Source organism: Hyla sarda, chromosome 11 (genome assembly GCF_029499605.1).
Source record: "Hyla sarda isolate aHylSar1 chromosome 11, aHylSar1.hap1, whole genome shotgun sequence".
Classification (NCBI taxonomy): domain Eukaryota; kingdom Metazoa; phylum Chordata; class Amphibia; order Anura; family Hylidae; genus Hyla; species Hyla sarda.
This window is the reverse complement of record NC_079199.1, coordinates 95,728,537-95,748,463: the sequence shown is the minus strand read 5'-3', so window position 1 is coordinate 95,748,463 and position 19,927 is coordinate 95,728,537. Positions and strand designations below refer to the sequence as shown.

General features: G+C 49.7%; 1 protein-coding gene across 1 annotated transcript; it reads right to left on the bottom strand.

The window, feature by feature from the left end:
- Positions 1–3,907: 3,907 nt before the first annotated feature.
- Positions 3,908–18,199, bottom strand: EMC7 (ER membrane protein complex subunit 7). Its single transcript, XM_056545156.1, has 5 exons — positions 17,931–18,199; positions 14,308–14,427; positions 11,181–11,319; positions 9,432–9,512; positions 3,908–7,273 (listed from the first exon to the last, which is right to left on the bottom strand). Exons 1-5 carry the CDS (start codon positions 18,143–18,145, stop codon positions 7,127–7,129), a joined length of 702 nt encoding a protein of 233 aa, XP_056401131.1. The 5' UTR covers positions 18,146–18,199; the 3' UTR covers positions 3,908–7,126.
- Positions 18,200–19,927: the final 1,728 nt, after the last annotated feature.

Below are 19,927 nucleotides of genomic sequence, written 5' to 3'. Positions count from 1 at the left end.
ACTGCTGACACACTACAGCTACATGAGGTCTAGCATTGTCTTGTATTAGGAGGAACCCAGGGCCAACCGCACCAGCATATGGTCTCACAAGGGATCTGAGGATCTCATCTCGGTATCTAATGGCAGTCAGGCTACCTCTGGCAAGCACATGGAGGGCTGTGTGGCCCCCCCAAAGAAATGCCACCCCACACCATTACTGACCCAACGCCAAACCGGTCATGCTAGAGGATGTTGCAAGCAGCAGAACGTTCTCCACGGCATCTCCAGACTCTGTCACATCTGCTCAGTGTGAACCTGCTTTCATCTGTGAAGAGCACAGGGCGCCAGTGGCAAATTTGCCAATCTTGGTGTTCTCTTGCAAATGTCCTGCACGGTGTTGGGCTGTAAGCACAACCCCCACCTGTTGACGTCGGGCCCTCATGGAGTCTGCATTTGACCGTTTGAGTGGACACATGCACAATTGTGGACTGCTGAAGGTCATTGTGCAGGGCTCTGGCAGTGCTCCTCCTTGCACAAAGGCAGAGGTAGCGGTCCTGCTGCTGGGTTTTTGCCCTCCTACAGCCTCCTCCACATCTCCTGGTAGCACCTCCATGCTCTGGAGACTACGCTGACAGACACAGCAAACCTTCTTGCCACAGCTCGCATTGATGTGCCATCCTGGATGAGCTGCACTACCTGAGCCACTTGTGTGGGTTGTAGACTCCATCTCATGCTACCACTAGAGTGAAAGCACTGCCAGCATTCAAAAGTGACCAAAACATCAGTCAGGAAGCATAGGAACTGAGAAGTGGTCTGTGGTCAGCACCTGCAGAACCACTCCTTTATTGGGGGCGTCTTGCTAATTGCCTATAATTTCCACCTGTTGTCTGTTCCATTTGCACAACAGCATGTGAAATTGATTGTCAATCAGTGTTGCTTCCTGAGTGGACAGTGGGATTTCACAGAAGTGTCAGTGACTCGGAGTTACATTGTGTTGTTTAAGTGTTCCCTTTATGTTTTTGAGCAGTGTATAATGCAAAGATTTGCATTACACACTATTCGGTCTTTTAGATCTGCTTCTAGTTTGGACTTCTAAATAGTGACACAAAATACTGCCATGTAAATGAGGCCTATAGTAGGGCTTCACACCAAGTTGCATGCAACACCGTACACTCTGCAAAAAAGAATGCGTAAGCTCAGGTTTAAAGAGCACCTGTCATGATCTTGTTAAATGTTATAATCCTCCCAGGTCACTGCCCCCATCATGATAAACCACCCCCGGCCTTTATTTATTATTATTTGTTAGTTTTCTACCTTGATATTGCTCTATATTTTCTGCTCAGTCAGATTCACAGACTGGGAAGGGGCGTTCCCCAGCAGGTGTGACATCATCTGGAGCCATACAGGGGAGAACTTCCTCCCTCACTCTGCTACACACAGCCCAGAGCAGTTCAGTGTGAGATGAGCTACGATTGGCTAAAGCTGCACCCCCCCCCCCCCCTGTAGCTGTAAGATGGATTTCTTAGATTGAGTCAGTTACCTTAAAGGGGTTATCTAGGTTCAAAAACCGCTCTGTCTGTCCCCAGGTTGTGTGTGGTATTACAACATGGCTCCATTCCCTACAATGGAACTGAGCTGCAGAACCACATCCAACCTGGGGACAGACGGGAGCGTTGTTTTTTTTTTTTTTTTAAAAGAAACTGGTTCCGTTTTTCAATTCCTGTATGGGGACCGCTGGGGGTCACATGACCAAAAATCACTGTGTAAGCCCTAGCTTTACAGGGAACAATTTACAGGGCTCGCCGATCTAGTCACACAGCCAGGAAAACCACTCCAGCCATATTGGATTTAAAAATCGATTCACAGTTTAATAGGTGATCAGCTGTACCCCACGAGCAAAGTCTTGTTCTACAGACATACATTATAAATATATAAATTACATTAATAAGCTGCGACGTTCTTTTATCATCATCAAAAAGGGAATATGTTCCATACTCTGAATCAATTGGTGAAGAAAAGTGATGTTATTCTGCCCCCTATAGGAAAACACAGATATACGGAATAGGACTACAAGGCGTGGCAGAAGATTAAAGTGGTTGTGTCGGCGATAAAGAAGGTGCGGGAGCGGCCAGGCAAATGCATCTACAAGTCAGACTAGTGATCCACAACCAGTGGCTCTGCAGCTGATGGGAAACTACAACTCTCAGCATGCCAAAGGTTGTCAGGGCATGCTGGGAGTTGCAGTTGTGCAACCGCTGGAGAGCTGCGGTGGGGGGGGGGATCACTGCGATAGGCCCTTGCAAAAGTGGTGGGTTCGGCCTAACGTCCCAGTTAAACCAGAATTATTGGCTCGGTCTACAGTGTTCCTTTAGGGTGTACTCGCACGTATTTGAAGCTGCAGATTTCAATGTAAAACTAAATGACCGAACCCAGCTTCAGATCTGCAGCATCAAATATTGTACTTACGAATAGACCTTTAGGGTAAGGTCCCATGTGCCGTATTTAATAGAGATGAGCGAACTTACAGTAAATTCGATTCGTCACTAACTTCTCAGCTCGGCAGTTGATGGCTTTTCCTGCATAAATTAGTTCAGCTTTCCGGTGCTCCGGTTGGCTGGAAAAGGTGGATACAGTCCTAGGAAAGAGTCTCCTAGGACTGTATCCACCTTTTCCAGCCCACGGGAGCACCGGAAAGCTGAACTAATATATGCAGGAAAAGTCATCAACTGCCGAGCTGAGAAGTTCGTGACGAATCAAATTTACTGTAAGTTCGCTCATCTCTAGTATTTAACTGCGTATTTTCATTGACTTCAATGGGCAGGAAAATATGCAGCAGTACAATACGGCACGCGTGACCATAGTCTTTACTGTCATTATTAACATAACGTGTGGTCCGGTCAAAAGTTCAGATCGCATCGGGCGGCAATCGCAGGTTATAACCCGGTGAATTCACTCCCAGACCAACCGATCAAGACTCATTTGCACCTTTATAGTCTGAGTCGAATATGACAGACAGCAGGAGACTTAAGCGCACTGACTGGGACCCCATGCAATCGAAACTTTTGACATGTCAAAAGTGTATTTTAATAACAGTAATGCTTTAAAAGGAGTAGTCCAGTGGTGACCCAGTGGTGAACAACTTATCCCCTATCCTAAGGATAGGGGATAAGTTGCAGATCGCGGGGGGTCCGACCGCTGGGGCCCCCTGCGATCTCCTGTACGGAGCCCCGACAGCCCGCGGGAAGGGGGCGTGTCGACCTCCGCACGAAGCGGCAGCCGACACGCCCCCTCAATACAACTCTATGGCAGAGCCGGAGCGCTGCCTTCGGCAATCTCCGGCTCTGCCATTGAGATGTATTGAGGGGGCGTGTCGGCCGCCGCTTCGTGCGGAGGTCGACACCCGCTATCTGGCCGGAGAGAGCCTGGCCCCAGTACAGAGAGATCGCAGGGGGCCCCAGCGGTCGGACCCCCCGCGATCTCAAACTTATCCCCTATCCTTAGGATAAGGGATACGTTTTTCACCACTGGACTACTCCTTTAAGTGTAGAAAACACTTCCATATTTATCTTAAAAAGGGGCGTTATATATATATAAAAAAAAAATAATAATACATGGCTACTTTCTTCTAAGGTTAGTGCCAATTTTGCAAATATGCTGCAGATGATAGTGCGGCTAGATCCCATTAGACTATGCCAGTGTTTCCCAACCAGTGTGCCTCCAGCTGTTGCAAAACTGCAACTCCCAGCATGCCCGGACAGCCTTCGGCTGTCCGGGCATGCTGGGAGTTGTAGTTTGCAACAGCTGGAGGCACACTGGTTGGGAAACACTGTACCATGCTCATATGGGGCAGATAAAACCGAGTGAAAATCCACATCCAATGCAAGTCAATGGGTTTTATTCAACCCTGTTCACATGAATCCGGAATTTAACGCAAATTTTAAAATCAGTGGCAATAAAGTTGCAGATTCTGTGCAGAAAACCCAAAGGCAAGCCCCACTGAAGACAATGGGGCTAAGGCTGGGTTCACACCACGTTTTTCCAAATACGGTAACCATATACGGTTTTCCGCAAAAAAAAAAAAAAAAATGTATACGACCGTATCCGAAACCATATGCGTAGAGAATGTATTGTAAACCGTATTCCAAATGTTGTGTACGGTTGCATCCGTTTTGCCTCGGATACGGTTTTGCCGATTTTTCAACCGTAGGCAAAAACGCTGTCGACCACGTTTTTGCCTCCGGTTGGAAAACCGTATGCGGTTCTTTTAACATTGTTGTCTATGAGAACCGTACACAGAATTTCAGAATACGGTTGCACACGGTTTTTCTAATCCGTTTTTGGAGTTGACACATGCGCAGAAGGAATTTCAATAGAACAATAGTAACTTTATTAAATTGCTGGAAATCAAATTCCAACAAAATAGCAAAACCGATGGCAAAAACTGAGGCAAAAACTGAGGCAAACGGACAGAACCGTACGGGGAAAAACCGTATACGTTTTAGTTTGGAGTCATACGGTTGTATGCGGTTTTTGCCATACATTTTTTAGCGGAAAACTTTATACGGTAACCGTATTTGAAAAACGTGGTGTGACCCTAGCCTTAGGGTGCATTCACACCACGTTTTTGCAATACAGTTCCCGTATCAGGTTTTTGATGAAAAACGGATTCCTCAAAACCGGACTAAACTGTATCAAAACGTGTGTACAAATTTCCACCCGTATACAGTTAAAAACCGTATACGGTTTGCAAAATGGTGTCCGGTTGCATCCGTTTTGTAAGAAAAAAAACGTATACGTTTTTACATTTTCACTCCATTTTGAATAAAGTTTCACTTGTTTGATTGAAATTCCAAGAAAAAAAAAAAAAAACTGGGCAAAGTCAAAAACCGGATGGAAACGTACACACATACCGTTCTGTACGGTTCCCATTGACTCCCATGTTAACAAAAAAATACATATACGGTTTAATACAGTTTTTCATCCGGACCAAAAAACGTGGTAGACTATGGTGTTGGGTACGGGTAAAAAAACTGACAAAACTGTACAGGATGCAAAACAGACACAACCTGATGCATCTTTTAGCATACAGTTTTCAACGGAGAGTCAATGCATACGGTTTTCAATACGGTTCCGTACGGTTTTCACATAGAAAACTTATACGGGAAGTGTATTGCAAAAACGTGGTGTGAACCCAGCATAAGCCTCATACACATCCAAGGTAGAAAGAAGTCCAAGGGCGGCCTTGAATTTCCGATACAGAAGTACATGGCTAAAGTGTGAAATCACCTTTATGGGTTTGTCCAGCAATAGAAAAACAAAACAAAAAAACCAGAGCTAATTTCTTCCAAAAACAGCGTCACACCTGTCCTCAGGTTATGTGCGGTATTACAGCTTGGCTCCATTCACTTCAATGGAACTGAGCTGCAATACCACACAAAACCTGAGGACAGGTGTGGTGCTTTTTTTATTTATTTTTTTTTTTTTTTAAAGAAATCAGTTCTGTGTTTCTAATCCTGGACAACCCCTTTAAAGGAGAACTCCAGTAAAATTTCTCCACAGGATAGGAGACAAGTACCGTATTTTTCGCCCTATAGGATGCACCGGCGTATAAGACGTATTAGGTGCAAAATTAGGTGCAAAATCTAAAAAATTTAAGATTTTGAACCCAATAGTGGTCTTCAACCTGCGGACCTCCAGATGTTGCAAAACTACAACTCCCAGCATGCCCGGACAGCCGTTGGCTGTCCGGGCATGCTGGGAGTTGTAGTTTTGCAACATCTGGAGGTCCGCAGATTGAAGATCACTGCATATGAGGTAATACTCACGCGTCCCCGCCGCTCCGGACCCATCACCGCTGCCCTGGATGTCGCTCCATCGCTGTCGCCGTGTCCCCGTCGCTCTGCTGCCGGAGGGGTATCCTCGCTCTCCGTCGCCGTCATCACGTCGTTACACACGCCGATGCACGTACGCGACGACGAGGAAGGAGAGCGCCGGCCATACAGGGGATCCCTGAACGGAGAAGACACCGAAGAGGCAGGTAAGGTCCCTCCCGGTGTCCTGTAAGCACTAACCCGGCTATTCAGTGGGGCTGTTCGGGACCGCCGCGGTGAAATCGCGGCGGTCCCGAACAGCCCGACTGAACAGCTGGGTTAGTGTCACTTTCCCTTCAGACGCGGAGGTCAGCTTTGATCGCCGCGTCTGAAGGGTTAATACAGGGCATCACCGCGATCAGTAATGTCCTGTATTAGCTGCGGGTCCCGGCCGTTGATGGCCGCAGGGACCGCCGCGATAGGGGGTGTATTCCCCATATAAGACGCAGCGACTTTTTCCCCCCAGTTTTGGGGAAGAAAAAGTGCGTCTTATATGGCGAAAAACACGGGTAGCTGATCGCGGGGGGTCGGACTGCTGGGACAGGACTCCAGGTCTCTAGGTGAGGAGCGTGTGGCCGTACACTACCCCTCCCCCCCCTTCCTTATTCATTTCTATTGGAGCGCAGATGATGCCCAAGTGCTGTACTCGGATCTTTTCGGCGCTCCTATAGATATCAATGGAGCGCATGGGGATAAGTTAATTATTGCTGAAGTAACTGGGATCGTGTCGCAGTATCAGACGCAGCCTACGGTAAAGAATGGCGCCGTTTCAAGAAAGCAGCCAGATTTATCTAATTCTATGCAACCATTGACTAACAGCATAAATACACTTACTAAACAAAGTACTATAAGGACGAAGGCTAAGAAAATGCTGTTTCCAGCCACATATACAGATTCTGTTTTGTGCAATATTAAGATACAAATGACACAAACAAGCCAAAAATACAAGTGTTTATGAGAATTCTGCTGCCACCATCAGTGTAAATGGAGACCCTTCCAATGCTCAAGTTGTACCCAGGCAGGGGATTACACGCTGATAGGTATATAAAGACAAATCTACAGATCTATCGATCCGTATACATTTAGCCTTTGAACAGTTGCAGTTTTTTAATGTATTATCCCTGCTGGGCCCCAAACAAAACAAAAGCACAAAACAACAGTCCAGCTTCCTAGGAAGAAACCAAGGCAAAATCTGTATGATCAACAATATATCCGAGTGGGTGGATGGGTTCAGTGAGGAGATTTCCATTCTTGTTATCTATGGGCCTCACGTACCACTACCTCCTCTTCCCAACGCTCTTCCCCGATTTGCTGCCACTGCTGGACTTGGTGGAGGATTTTGATGTAAAAAGCCGGGTCATGAATTCAGAAACATCCGGCAGCTCAGGGTTGGAGTTCAACATGTTCATGGATTGCTCCATTTCCTTAATTGAAGAGAAAAACATGAAGGCTGGTAAATCACTAATATCTACCTACCTCAGATCTATCTCATATCTATCTACAGCAGAACTCACAGATAGCATTCAAGTATGTGGCTTTTATTCACCAAAATGCAGCGACATGACCATTGTCAAGCATCTCTCTCATATCTCTCTCTCACTCCCCCCCCCCCCCCACACACACACACACCTCTCTCGGCTCTGACCTCTCTCGCTCCTTCTATCACCTCTCTCTGCTCTCACGTCTCTCTCTCGCTACCTCCTTCACCCCTCCTCTCTTCCCCCTCCTCTCCTTCCCATCTCCTCCTCTCGCCCCTCCTCCTCCCTGCCCTTCGCTCCTCCTCCTCTTACCCCTCCTCCTCCCTGCCCTTCCTCCCTCCTCCTCTCGCCCCTCCTCCCCCCTGCCCTTCCTCCCTCCTCCTCTCGCCCCTCCTCCTCCCTGCCCTTCGCTCCTCCTCCTCTTACCCCTCCTCCTCCCTGCCCTTCCTCCCTCCTCCTCTCGCCCCTCCTCCCCCCTGCCCTTCCTCCCTCCTCCTCTCGCCCCTCCTCCCCCCTGCCCTTCCTCCCTCCTCCTCCCCCCTGCCCTTCCTCCCTCCTCCTCTCGCCCCTCCTCCCCCCTGCCCTTCCTTCCTCCCTCCTCCTCTCGCCCCTCCTCCCTCCTGCCTGTCCTTCCTCACCTCCTCTCGCCCCTCCTCCCTCCCCTCCCCCTGCCCTTCCTCCCTCCCCTCCCCCTGCCCTTCCTCCCTCCCCTCCCCCTGCCCTTCCTCCCTCCCCTCCCCTCCCCCTGCCCTTCCTCCCTCCCCTCCCCTCCCCCTGCCCTTCCTCCCTCCCCTCCCCTTGCCCTTCCTCCCTCCCCTCCCCCTGCCCTTCCTCCCTCCCCTCCCCCTGCCCTTCCTCCTACCCTCCTCTCACCCCTCCCTTCACCTCCCGCTCCTCCTCTCACCTCTCTAATAATTAATATCTCTCTTTCCATCTCTCTCAGATCTATCTACCTCTACCATTAATCAATCTCTCTCTCCATCAATCACAGAGAAATAGACTATTTAAAACATAACTTATTCTAAAGCCCATAAACGAGGGGAACATCACAAAATTTTTTAAATCACTAAAATTCACAGATAGCCGGAGGTCACGTAACTAGTTAACATGGGAAACCTCACCCGGCCCAGACACGGAAAGGACTGACAGGTTGATCGCCCTTTCTTAATTCTGTGGGTGGTGGTGCATGGCCGTCCTTAGTTGGTGGATCGATTTGTCCGGTTAATTCCAATAACATACGAGACTCCTCCAAGCTAACTAGTCACGCGACCCCCGACTATCTTTTCAGAATTTACTGATTTAAAATTTTTTGTGTGGTACCCCTCATTTACGGGCTTTAGAATAAAAGTTATGTTTTAAATACAGTGTTCCTCAACATACGATGGTAATTAGTTTTAAAATGAACCATCGTTTGTTGAAACCATCGTATGTTGAGGGATCCGTGCAATGTAAAGTATAGGAAGGTATACTCACCTGTCCCCGCCGCTCCGGACAGCCACTGCTGCCCTGGATGTCGCCGTCCATCGCTGTCGCCGCGTCCCCGTTGAGTCCCCACCGCTCCAGACCATCTCCGCTGCCCGGGATTGTCGTTCCTTATCACCGTCATCATGTCGGTACGCACCCTGCTCCTATTGGATGACGGAACGGCGTGCGCAGCGACGTGATGTCGACGATGGAGGGGATCCCGAAGAGGACGGTCCAGAGCGCCAGGGACATGTAAGTGATCGTCACCGGACCACACGGGGCACCTTTAACGGCTATCCGGTGGCAGCTGAAACAGTCTGCGCTGCCGGATAGCCGTTTATGCGATGGCCCCGACATACAAAAGCATCGTATGTTGATGCTGCCTTCAACATGAGATGGCTTCTGAGGCCATCGTATGTTGAAATTATCATATGTCGGGGCCATCCTAGTCTATTTCTCTGTGATTGACAATTTGGTCAATAGACTATCACTTTTTCTGTGATACTCCTATCTCTCCATCCCATATCTGTCTTCCATCTATCTTTTTTTTCTCTCTCTCTATGACCTATAGTCCCGGGGTCCTATTGTTATCTGAACTCTACTTACACACATGCCCCTTTCCTGACGCCCAATTACTCACCCGCCTCATTTCTGGGTCACTAGTGTTCACAACCTTAGGAAGCAGCACAAAGATCAGCAGCGGTAGGACCATCATCATCACCTGTACAGATCAAAGAAGGACTTTACTACTGAGTGTTACCAATGATTGTTTGGGTTCCATAAAAAGAACATAGTTACAACCTTGGAGATTTACTATGGCCCATCCCCAGAATTATTTGCCAATGATGCTTGGTAAGATGTAGCATTCTCTTAAGGGGTACTACACTGGCCAGCGTTCGGAACATTTAGTTCCGAACGCTGTGCATGCGCCGCCCCCTGGTGCCGTCAACACCCCGCCCCGTAAATGCAAGTCTATGGGAGGGGGTGTGACGGACACCACACCCACTCCCATAGACTTGCATTGAGAGGGCGGGGCCAACACCACCAGCGCGTGCACAGAGTTTGGAACTAAATGTTCCGAACACTGGCCAGTGGGGTACACCTTTAAAGCTAGGTTTACACTACGGAGTGGAATTTCCCTTTGAAATTCTACTAGGAAATTCCGATGCAGCAGAACCCCATTGATTGCAATGGGATCCCGCTGCACAATGCAAACTGCGGAATTTCTGCGGCTGATATTCTGCCGCAAAAAGAACGATCTGGTTTATTCTTTAGGCGGAATCGGAATGCACTCAATGTCCGGGCGGAATGTTTCTGTCTGGAGCTTCCTCAGTGTGAACTTAGCCTTGGGGTCTGTTCACACTGAGGAAATTTAGCCAGGAAAAAAATTTACTTGCAGAATTCCTCTGTGGATCTACAATTTCCTGCAGATATTGATAAACAGGAATGTTGCAAAACTACAACTCCCAGCATGCCCGGACAGCCAACGGCTGTCCGGGCATGCTGGGAGTTGTAGTTCTGCAACTTCTAGATGGCCGCAACTTGGAGGCAAGCCTCACAAGTAGAGATGAGCGAACTTACAGTAAATTCGATTCGTCACGAACTTCTCGGCTTGACAGTTTGACTTTTCCTGCAAAAATTAGTTCAGCTTTCCGGTGCTCTGGTGGGCTGGAAAAGGTGGATACAGTCCTAGGAGACTCTTTCCTAGGACTGTATCCACCTTTTCCAGCCCACCGGAGCACCTGAAAGCTGAATTAATTTATGCAGGAAAAGTCAAACTGCCGAGCCGAGAAGTTCGTCTCTACTCACAAGGTTGTCTAGCACCAATAACTAGACCTTGTTCCAAGTCGCTTCCATTACTTGATAGTCCTAATGTGGATTTACGCTGAAATTGATCCACAGAAAACATGCCCACTTGGTTTTATGGTGTTCTTTGGGGGGGATGGGGTCGGGGGTCTAATGTCCATACAGGAAAGCTGTGTGAAAGTGCAACACCATGCTCTAAATAAGTGTCCATTTGCCGCGATAGAATTGAGCTGTAATACCATACACAACCTGAGGACAGGGGGTGGTGCTGTTTTTGGAAAGGGGTTATCCAGGGATAAAAACACAGAGCGGATTTCTTCCAAAAAGAGCACCACCTCTTGTTCTCATGTGTGTGGCATTACAGCTCAGTTCTATTGCAGCAAAAGGAGCCAAGTTGTAATACCTCACACAACCTGAAGAAAGAGGTGGGGCTCTTTTTGAAAGGAATCAGCTCTGTTTTAATTCCTGGATAACCCCTTTAAGTACATACCTAAAAAACAACATGATGATAAATGGCGATTCACTATTTACACCACATCTATGCGATACGTATAGAGAACTGACAAATACGCTGGACACCTACCATGGGGTTCATGAGAAAGTCCGTCCATCCCCAGGTCTCCCGTTTAATGAAATAGGAAGGGGGCCCCGACGACTTCATCTGGAGAGGATAAGGCAGGCGGAGGACTTCTGTGGTTTTTATGTGATTTACATATCTTGCCCTTTGGAAAGAATAAAAAGAGTTAATACGCTTTAATGGAGTACTGCAGTGTTAGACGTTTATCCCCTATCTGCAGGATAGCGGATAAGGGTCTGATCGTGGGGGGGGTTCTGACCACTGGGACCCCCATGATCTCTGTACGGGGACCTAGCATTACCGCAGTTCTGCACGGCTCTCACTGAGGTCAACAACACTCCCCCTCCATACAGCTCTATGGGAGAGGCAGGGAAGCACAAACTCTGCATCACCGCCTCTCCCATAGAGATACATGGAGGGGTCGTGTCGGCCTTCATGTGGGAGATCGGAATGGCCACTTCCAGGAGACTCATCTATAACTACTCCTTTAAAATTTTTTACTTGAGGGACCACTGTATGCATATAACCATAATGGACTCAGATATACATAAAAAAATTAATTTTTAAACACAACTAATTAAAAAGGGGTACAGTTCTACAGCAAGGGGGAAAACACATGGCACAGAATAAAAAAACCTGCATATGTTTTTATGCATCTATTACACCTTGTGTGGTTGTATCCCAAGGCAGGGTTGTGGAAATCATATGACCTGACGCTCGGGACACGGAGTTCTGGGCAGGTCAGTTCTTCAAGCATTTAACCCTACTTCAGGCAAGGAGAGTGACCGGCCTACAGCACCAGGGGATAAGGGTGTATCACTGGGATTGAGAACTCGCGTTCAGGATGCCCGAACAAGGACCACTTTGTGTGCGCCTTGAAGACAGACACCATGTACACAGCACGCTTCTGCAGGAACATGATGGAGGGTCTTCATAACGCTGCGCACACAGAAATAATAGGAGTCACAGGGAGAGGAGCAAATGAAGCTGTGAGGGAACAATGGAGAGGCGAGTGGTGTGGGTTTTTATTAGGCTTGTAGTATGGGGGCAATATGTGAGGGGGGCAACAAGTGAGGATGCAGTATGTGAGGGGACATGGCCGGGGGCAACAAGTGAGGATGCAGTATGTGAGGGGACATGGCCGGGGGCAATAAGTGAGGATGCAGTATGTGAGGGGACATGGCCGGGGGCAATAAGTGAGGATGCAGTATGTGAGGGGGACATGGCCGGGGGCAATAAGTGAGGATGCAGTATGTGAGGAGACATGGCCGGGGGCAATAAGTGAGGATGCAGTATGTGAGGGGACATGGCCGGGGGCAATAAGTGAGGATGCAGTATGTGAGGGGGACATGGCCGGGGGCAATAAGTGAGGATGCAGTATGTGAGGGGGACATGGCCGGGGGCAATAAGTGAGGATGCAGTATGTGAGGGGGACATGGCCGGGGGCAATAAGTGAGGATGCAGTATGTGAGGGGGACATGGCCGGGGGCAATAAGTGAGGATGCAGTATGTGAGGGGGACATGGCCGGGGGCAATAAGTGAGGATGCAGTATGTGAGGGGGACATGGCCGGGGGCAATAAGTGAGGATGCAGTATGTGAGGGGACATGGCCGGGGGCAATAAGTGAGGATGCAGTATGTGAGGGGACATGGCTGGGGCAATAAGGGAGGGGACATGGCCGGGGGCAATAAGTGAGGATGCAGTATGTGAGGGGACATGGCCGGGGGCAATAAGTGAGGATGCAGTATGTGAGGGGACATGGCTGGGGCAATAAGGGAGGGGACATGGCCGGGGGCAATAAGTGAGGATGCAGTATGTGAGGGGACATGGACGGGGGCAATAAGTGAGGATGCAGTATGTGAGGGGACATGGCCGGGGGCAATAAGTGAGGATGCAGTATGTGAGGGGACATGGCCGGGGGCAATAAGTGAGGATGCAGTATGTGAGGGGACATGGCTGGGGCAATAAGTGAGGATGCAGTATGTGAGGGGACATGGCCGGGGTCAATAAGTGAGGATGCAGTATGTGAGGGGACATGGCCGGGGGCAATAAGTGAGGATGCAGTATGTGAGGGGACATGGCCGGGGGCAATAAGTGAGGATGCAGTATGTGAGGGGACATGGCCGGGGGCAATAAGTGAGGATGCAGTATGTGAGGGGACATGGCCGGGGGCAATAAGTGAGGATGCAGTATGTGAGGGGACATGGCCGGGGGCAATAAGTGAGGATGCAGTATGTGAGGGGACATGGCCGGGGGCAATAAGTGAGGATGCAGTATGTGAGGGGACATGGCCGGGGGCAATAAGTGAGGATGCAGTATGTGAGGGGACATGGCCGGGGGCAATAAGTGAGGATGCAGTATGTGAGGGGACATGGCCGGGGGCAATAAGTGAGGATGCAGTATGTGAGGGGACATGGCCGGGGGCAATAAGTGAGGATGCAGTATGTGAGGGGACATGGCCGGGGGCAATAAGTGAGGATGCAGTATGTGAGGGGACATGGTTGAGCCAACAGATTTTGCCCCTTGCAGATCCCTTAGGAAAAATATAACATCCAAACAAAGGTCACACTGTGTTTTTATTGTATTATTTTTCATTTGGAAATCTCTAAGCTTCTAACCTGATTGCATTTAGGTATTTTTAAGACTGCCTATTAAGTTTCTATTAATAAAGACCTTATTTATTTACTATTATGCAGTGATTTGAATGTGGAGATCTGTGTGGATTATGCATCCAAATAAGCGCAGATTTTAGCTGTGTGAACATACAATAAATACTACAGGGGAGATTTATCAAAACCTGTGCAGAGGAAGAGCGGTGCAGTTACCCATAGCAACCAGATTGCTTCTTTGTTTTTTAATAAGGCCTGTGGAAAATGAAAGAAGCGACCTGATTTGTTGCTATGGGCAACTGCACCACTATTCCTCTAAACAGGGGATAAATCTCCCCCGTGACCTATAAGTGAAATAATCAGGATCCCATTAACAAAAAGTGACATCCCAAAAACAACTCCATTGTTTTCAGAGTGCACCGAGAATGCTTTGTTATCTTACCTCCAAAATCACAGCTGACTGCAAGGCTGCCATTCTATCTCCCCCCTACCCCACATGACATGTCCTATGCCCGGGTACTTACCTCATTTTCCCCTTGGACGTGATGTCCACACGGGCGGGTTCAAAACGGTAAGCTGGAGATACGACTTCTACAACGTAGGAGCCGGAAGGTACATCATGGACCACAAAGCTGCCATCAGTCCTGAAAACATAAGATTTAGGATTATTAGGGAGGAGGATCTAAGGTCGTCTCCGTACATCACAGTATTCTGCATGTTAACACACTGCTCTAATTCACAGGTTTGGGATGCCAGTGTGGAACAGTAGTAACATGAACTCTAGTTAAGGGTTAAAATGGTACTCCAGGAAAAAAAAACTTTTTTATATATACCAACTGGCTCCAGAAAGTTAAACAGATTTGTAAATTACTTCTATTAAAAAAATCTTAATCCTTTCAGTACTTATGAGCTTCTGAAGTTAAGGTTGTCCTTTTCTGTCCAAGTGCTCTCTGATGACAGGTGTCTCGGGAAACGCCCAGTTTAGAAGAGGTTTGCTATGGGGATTTGTTTCTCAACTGGGCGTTTCCCGAGACACGTGTCATCAGAGAGCACTTTCCTCTGTAGTATTCAGAAGCTAATAAGTACTGGAAGGATTAAGATTTTTTAATAGAAGTAATTAATCTGTTTAACTTTCTGGCACCAGTTGATTTAAAAAAAATAAAATTAAAAAATTAAAAAATTTGACCGGAGTACCCCTTTAACTCCTTATACTTTGTGGCTCTGGCGCTCTGCTCCAATAATTAAAGGGGCATTCCGGCCTTAGAAGTCTTTGCCTCATGGCCCCCCTCCCATAGACATGAATGGAGGGGCATGGTGTCACGAAGGGGGCGTGGCCGTGACGTCTCGGGAACAGCACTCGGGCATGGAGATAGTGGGGGTCCCCAGCGGCGGGATCCCTGTGATCAGACATCTTATCCCCTATCCAAAGGATAGGGGATAAGGCCGGAATACCCCTTTAAGGACACAGGAAATTCTCATTTTCGCATTTTATTTTTTTTCCCCTTCTCACCTTCTAAGAGCCATAACTCTTATTTTTCCACCTACAGACCCATTTGAGGGCTTGTTTTTTGCCAACAGTTGTACTATGTCAGATCGGGAGGGGATTGTATTTTTAATTGGAGGAGGGGCTTATTTACTTTCATTAAATTATTTTTTATTATTTATTTTTTCTAACACCATTTTAGTCCCCACAGGGGACTATTTATTGCAGATACTGATCAGTGCTGTGCAGAGAAGACGACTATGTCCGCCATCTTTGCAGACCGGATACCTGCGGGCGTTAAAAACAGCCACCGGAACCACTGGAGATGCCTTGACCAATACTGATCACAGCATCTAAAGGGTTAATGGCGGACATCAGCATAATCGCTAATGTCATCCATTACAGGGGGGGGGGGGTCCCCTGGCTGCCGAGACCGATGGTATATGATGAGAGCACAGGACGTACAGCGGGATTCAGGACGTACAAGTAAGTTCTAGGGCGCTAAGTACCTGTACGCCCTGCGTCCTTCTAGGGTTTACAATGCACGATCACCAGGCTGAGAACGTTTTATTTCCCCCGGTGTTCCCCTTAAAGGAGTAGTCCCAAACTTCTCGGCTCGGCAGTTGATTACTTATCCTGCATAAAGGAGTTCAGCTTTCCGGTGGGCTGGAAAAGGTGAATACAGTCCTAGGAAAAAGTCTCCTAGGACTGTATCCACCTTTTCCAGCCCACGGGAGCACCGGAAAGCTGAACTAATTTATGCAGGAAAAGTCATCAACTGCCGAGCCGAGAAGATCGTGACGAATTGAATTTACTGTAAGTTCGCTCATCTCTAGTGCTGAGCAGTATACCAGTTCATACCGAATGCCAAAATTTTTGTGCTGCACGACATGAATTTTAACCCATAACGCAATACCAGTTTGGCCCCTCCCCCTCGGGAATGAATGAATTGTCAGCCCAGCGCTGCGCCCACATCGGGGAACTAATCATATGTGACCTGCGAGCGCTCTTCTGCCTTCCCCCCCCCAATTAATTATCAGCCCAGTGCTGCGTTGTCCCCATTGGGGTACTACTCACATATGTCCCCCGCAAGCGCTGCCCTCCTCGTCCTCCTGTTTGTTGTGGCCGCCGGTGCCGACACTCTGCACGGTGGTCTTCAACCTCCAGATGTTGCAAAACTACAACTCCCAGCATGCCCGGACAGCCGTTGGCTGTCCGGGCATGCTGGGAGTTGTAGTTTTGCAACATCTGGAGGTCCGCAGGTTGCAGACCGCTGCTCTATACTGTATCCCTATGCCCGGGCTGCAATAGGTAAACAAAATAAACTTTAACTCACCTTCTCCGTCGGTCCGGACCTGCTTCCTGGGGACGTGAATGTCGGCGAGTCGTCAGCCTATCACTGGCCGCAGCGATGTTCTGCCTCGGCCGGTGATAGGTTGAGCGCACTGTTATGTAAGAAGCCGGCTCCTTACATGACAGTGGGCGCAACCTATCACCGGTTGAGGCAGAACATCGCTGGAGATAGACTGACGTGTCTCCGACGTTTACGTCCCCAGGAAGAGCGTAAGGCCGACGTGGGAACATGCGTTAAAGTTTATTTTTGTTTACCTTTTGCAGCCCGGGCATAGGGATACAGTATAGAGTGTCAGCGCCGGCGGCCGCAACAAACAGGAGGGCGAGGAGGGCAGCGCTTGCGGGTGATGTGAGTATTCCCCCGATGGGGACAGCGCAGCACTGGGCTAATCATTAATTTGGGGGGGGGGGGGGGATACCGTTATATGCCAAGGAACCGCCATAAGTTAGAAAAAATACTGTGATACACATATTTTGCCAAACCGCCCAGCCCTAGTCCCAGATTGAAAAACGTATCCCCTATCATAAGGATAGGGGATGTTTTAGATTGCGGGGGGGTCCGACCACTGGGACCCCCGCAATCTCCTGTATGGGGCCCCGGCTCTCCAGCCAGATGGCGAGTGTCATCCACCACAAGAGGCGGCGAACGACATGCCCCCTCAATACAGCTCTATGGCAGATCTCCGGCTTTCCCATAGTGTTTTATTGAGGGGGGGGGGGGGGGTGGTGTCAGCCGTCGCTTTGTGCGGTGGTCGACACGCCCCCCTTCCCACGGTCTGCAGGGGCCCCATATGGGAGATCGAGGGGGTCCCAGCGGTCAGACCCCCTGCGATCTAAAACTTATCACACATCTTTAGGATAGGGGGGGGGGGGGGGGGGTAGGTTTTTTTTAACTCCTTTAAATTTCGGTCCAGACACGAAGCTGCGATCAAGTATAATGCCACCTCCCCCACCCCTATTCACCAGCCCAGCTGGGAAGGGGTTAATCGGCAAAGCACGATCCGTGATAGCCGGACAGTAAGCAGCAGATTACTATAGAGGAGCAGAACACCTGTCAAATGACAGGTGTCCTGTCTTCCAAACTGTGGCCCTCCAGCTGTTGCAAAACTACAACCTCAGTGACTGTCCAGACATGCTGGGAGTTGTAGTTTTGCAACAGCTGGAGGCACACTGGTTGGAAAACACTGTCCTTGGAGACTGTTCACACAGGACTGTAATGCTGCAGCGGATTTAATCTGCCGTCCTGTGTGTGAACACGGCCTTATAGGGCCCTTCCTGTCCTCCTCAGTAATACCCGGCCACAGCAGTTACCTCAGGAAGCCGACGTGCTCCTCTCCGTCCACCAGCACCCGGGCTCCGCTCACCCAGTCCTGAGGCCGCACCCCGGGGACCACCGCCCGTCCCTCCACCCTAAACTTCTCTGTGCCGGAGCTCAGCACCTCGGTGTCCGCCCCGCACAGCGCCAGGAGCGGCAAAATAAGTAGGATCCATCTGGAGACAGAGAGCAGAGTCACCGGAGCCGCCATCACTGACACCGGAAGCCGGAAGCAAGCTGCTAGTCAGCTGAAGGACCTGCCGTGACGTCATGACCATGTGACTAGGCTACTGTGTGGGAGTGGCTAGATAGACCGCGGGAGGGGCGGGAATGACGACAGACAACACTGGGGACTAAGAGGGGCCGAATGTGGGGGTGGGGGGCATGAGGGAAAAGGAGGAGAAAGGAGGGGGCATAAGGGACAGACTGAGGAGAAAGGAGGGGGCATAAGGGACAGACTGAGGAGAAAGGAGGGGGCATAAGGGACAGACTGAGGAGAAAGGAGGGGGCATAAGGGACAGACTGAGGAGAAAGGAGGGGGCATAAGGGACAGACTGAGGAGAAAGGAGGGGGCATAAGGGACAGACTGAGGAGAAAGGAGGGGGCATAAGGGACAGACTGAGGAGAAAGGAGGGGGCATAAGGGACAGACTGAGGAGAAAGGAGAGGGCATAAGGGACAGACTGGGGAGAAAGGAGGGGCATAAGGGACAGACTGAGGAGAAAGGAGGGGGCATAAGGGACAGACTGAGGAGAAAGGAGGGGGCATAAGGGACAGACTGAGGAGAAAGGAGGGGGCATAAGGGACAGACTGAGGAGAAAGGAGGGGGCATAAGGGACAGACTGAGGAGAAAGGAGGGGGCATAAGGGACAGACTGAGGAGAAAGGAGGGGCATAAGGGACAGACTGAGGAGAAAGGAGGGGGCATAAGGGACAGACTGGAGAGAAAGGAGGGGGCATAAGGGACAGACTGAGGAGAAAGGAGGGGGCATAAGGGACAGACTGAGGAGAAAGGAGGGGGCATAAGGGACAGACTGAGGAGAAAGGAGGGGGCATAAGGGACAGACTGAGGAGAAAGGAGGGGGCATAAGGGACAGACTGGGGAGAAAGGAGGGGGCATAAGGGACAGACTGAGGAGAAAGGAGGGGGCATAAGGGACAGACTGGAGAGAAAGGAGGGGGCATAAGGGACAGACTGAGGAGAAAGGAGGGGGCATAAGGGACAGACTGAGGAGAAAGGAGGGGGCATAAGGGACAGACTGGAGAGAAAGGAGGGGGCATAAGGGACAGACTGAGGAGAAAGGAGGGGGCATAAGGGACAGACTGAGGAGAAAGGAGGGGCATAAGGGACAGACTGAGGAGAAAGGAGGGGGCATAAGGGACAGACTGGAGAGAAAGGAGGGGGCATAAGGGACAGACTGAGGAGAAAGGAGGGGGCATAAGGGACAGACTGAGGAGAAAGGAGGGGCATAAGGGACAGACTGAGGAGAAAGGAGGGGGCATAAGGGACAGACTGAGGAGAAAGGAGAGGGCATAAGGGACAGACTGAGGAGAAAGGAGGGGCATAAGGGACAGACTGAGGAGAAAGGAGGGGGCATAAGGGACAGACTGAGGAGAAAGGGACATAAGGGACAGACTGAGGAGAAAGGAGGGGGCATAAGGGACAGACTGAGGAGAAAGGAGGGGGCATAAGGGACAGACTGAGGAGAAAGGAGAGGGCATAAGGGACAGACTGAGGAGAAAGGGACATAAGGGACAGACTGAGGAGAAAGGAGGGGGCATAAGGGACAGACTGAGGAGAAAGGAGGGGGCATAAGGGACAGACTGAGGAGAAAGGAGAGGGCATAAGGGACAGACTGAGGAGAAAGGAGGGGCATAAGGGACAGACTGAGGAGAAAGGAGGGGGCATAAGGGACAGACTGAGGAGAAAGGAGGGGGCATAAGGGACAGACTGAGGAGAAAGGAGGGGCATAAGGGAAAAGGAGGGGGCATAAGG

Excerpts from the sequence above, each read along its gene's own strand:
- EMC7 (XM_056545156.1), bottom strand. The coding sequence starts at position 18,145 with ATGGCGGCTCCGGTGACTCTGCTCTCTGTCTCCAGATGGATCCTACTT. Across the intron at positions 11,320-14,307 it reads ACGTCCAAGGGGAAAATGAG|GGCAAGATATGTAAATCACA; the intron begins GTAAGTACCCGG and ends TTCTTTCCAAAG. Across the intron at positions 7,274-9,431 it reads GTGACCCAGAAATGAGGCGG|GAAATGGAGCAATCCATGAA; the intron begins GTGAGTAATTGG and ends TCTTCAATTAAG.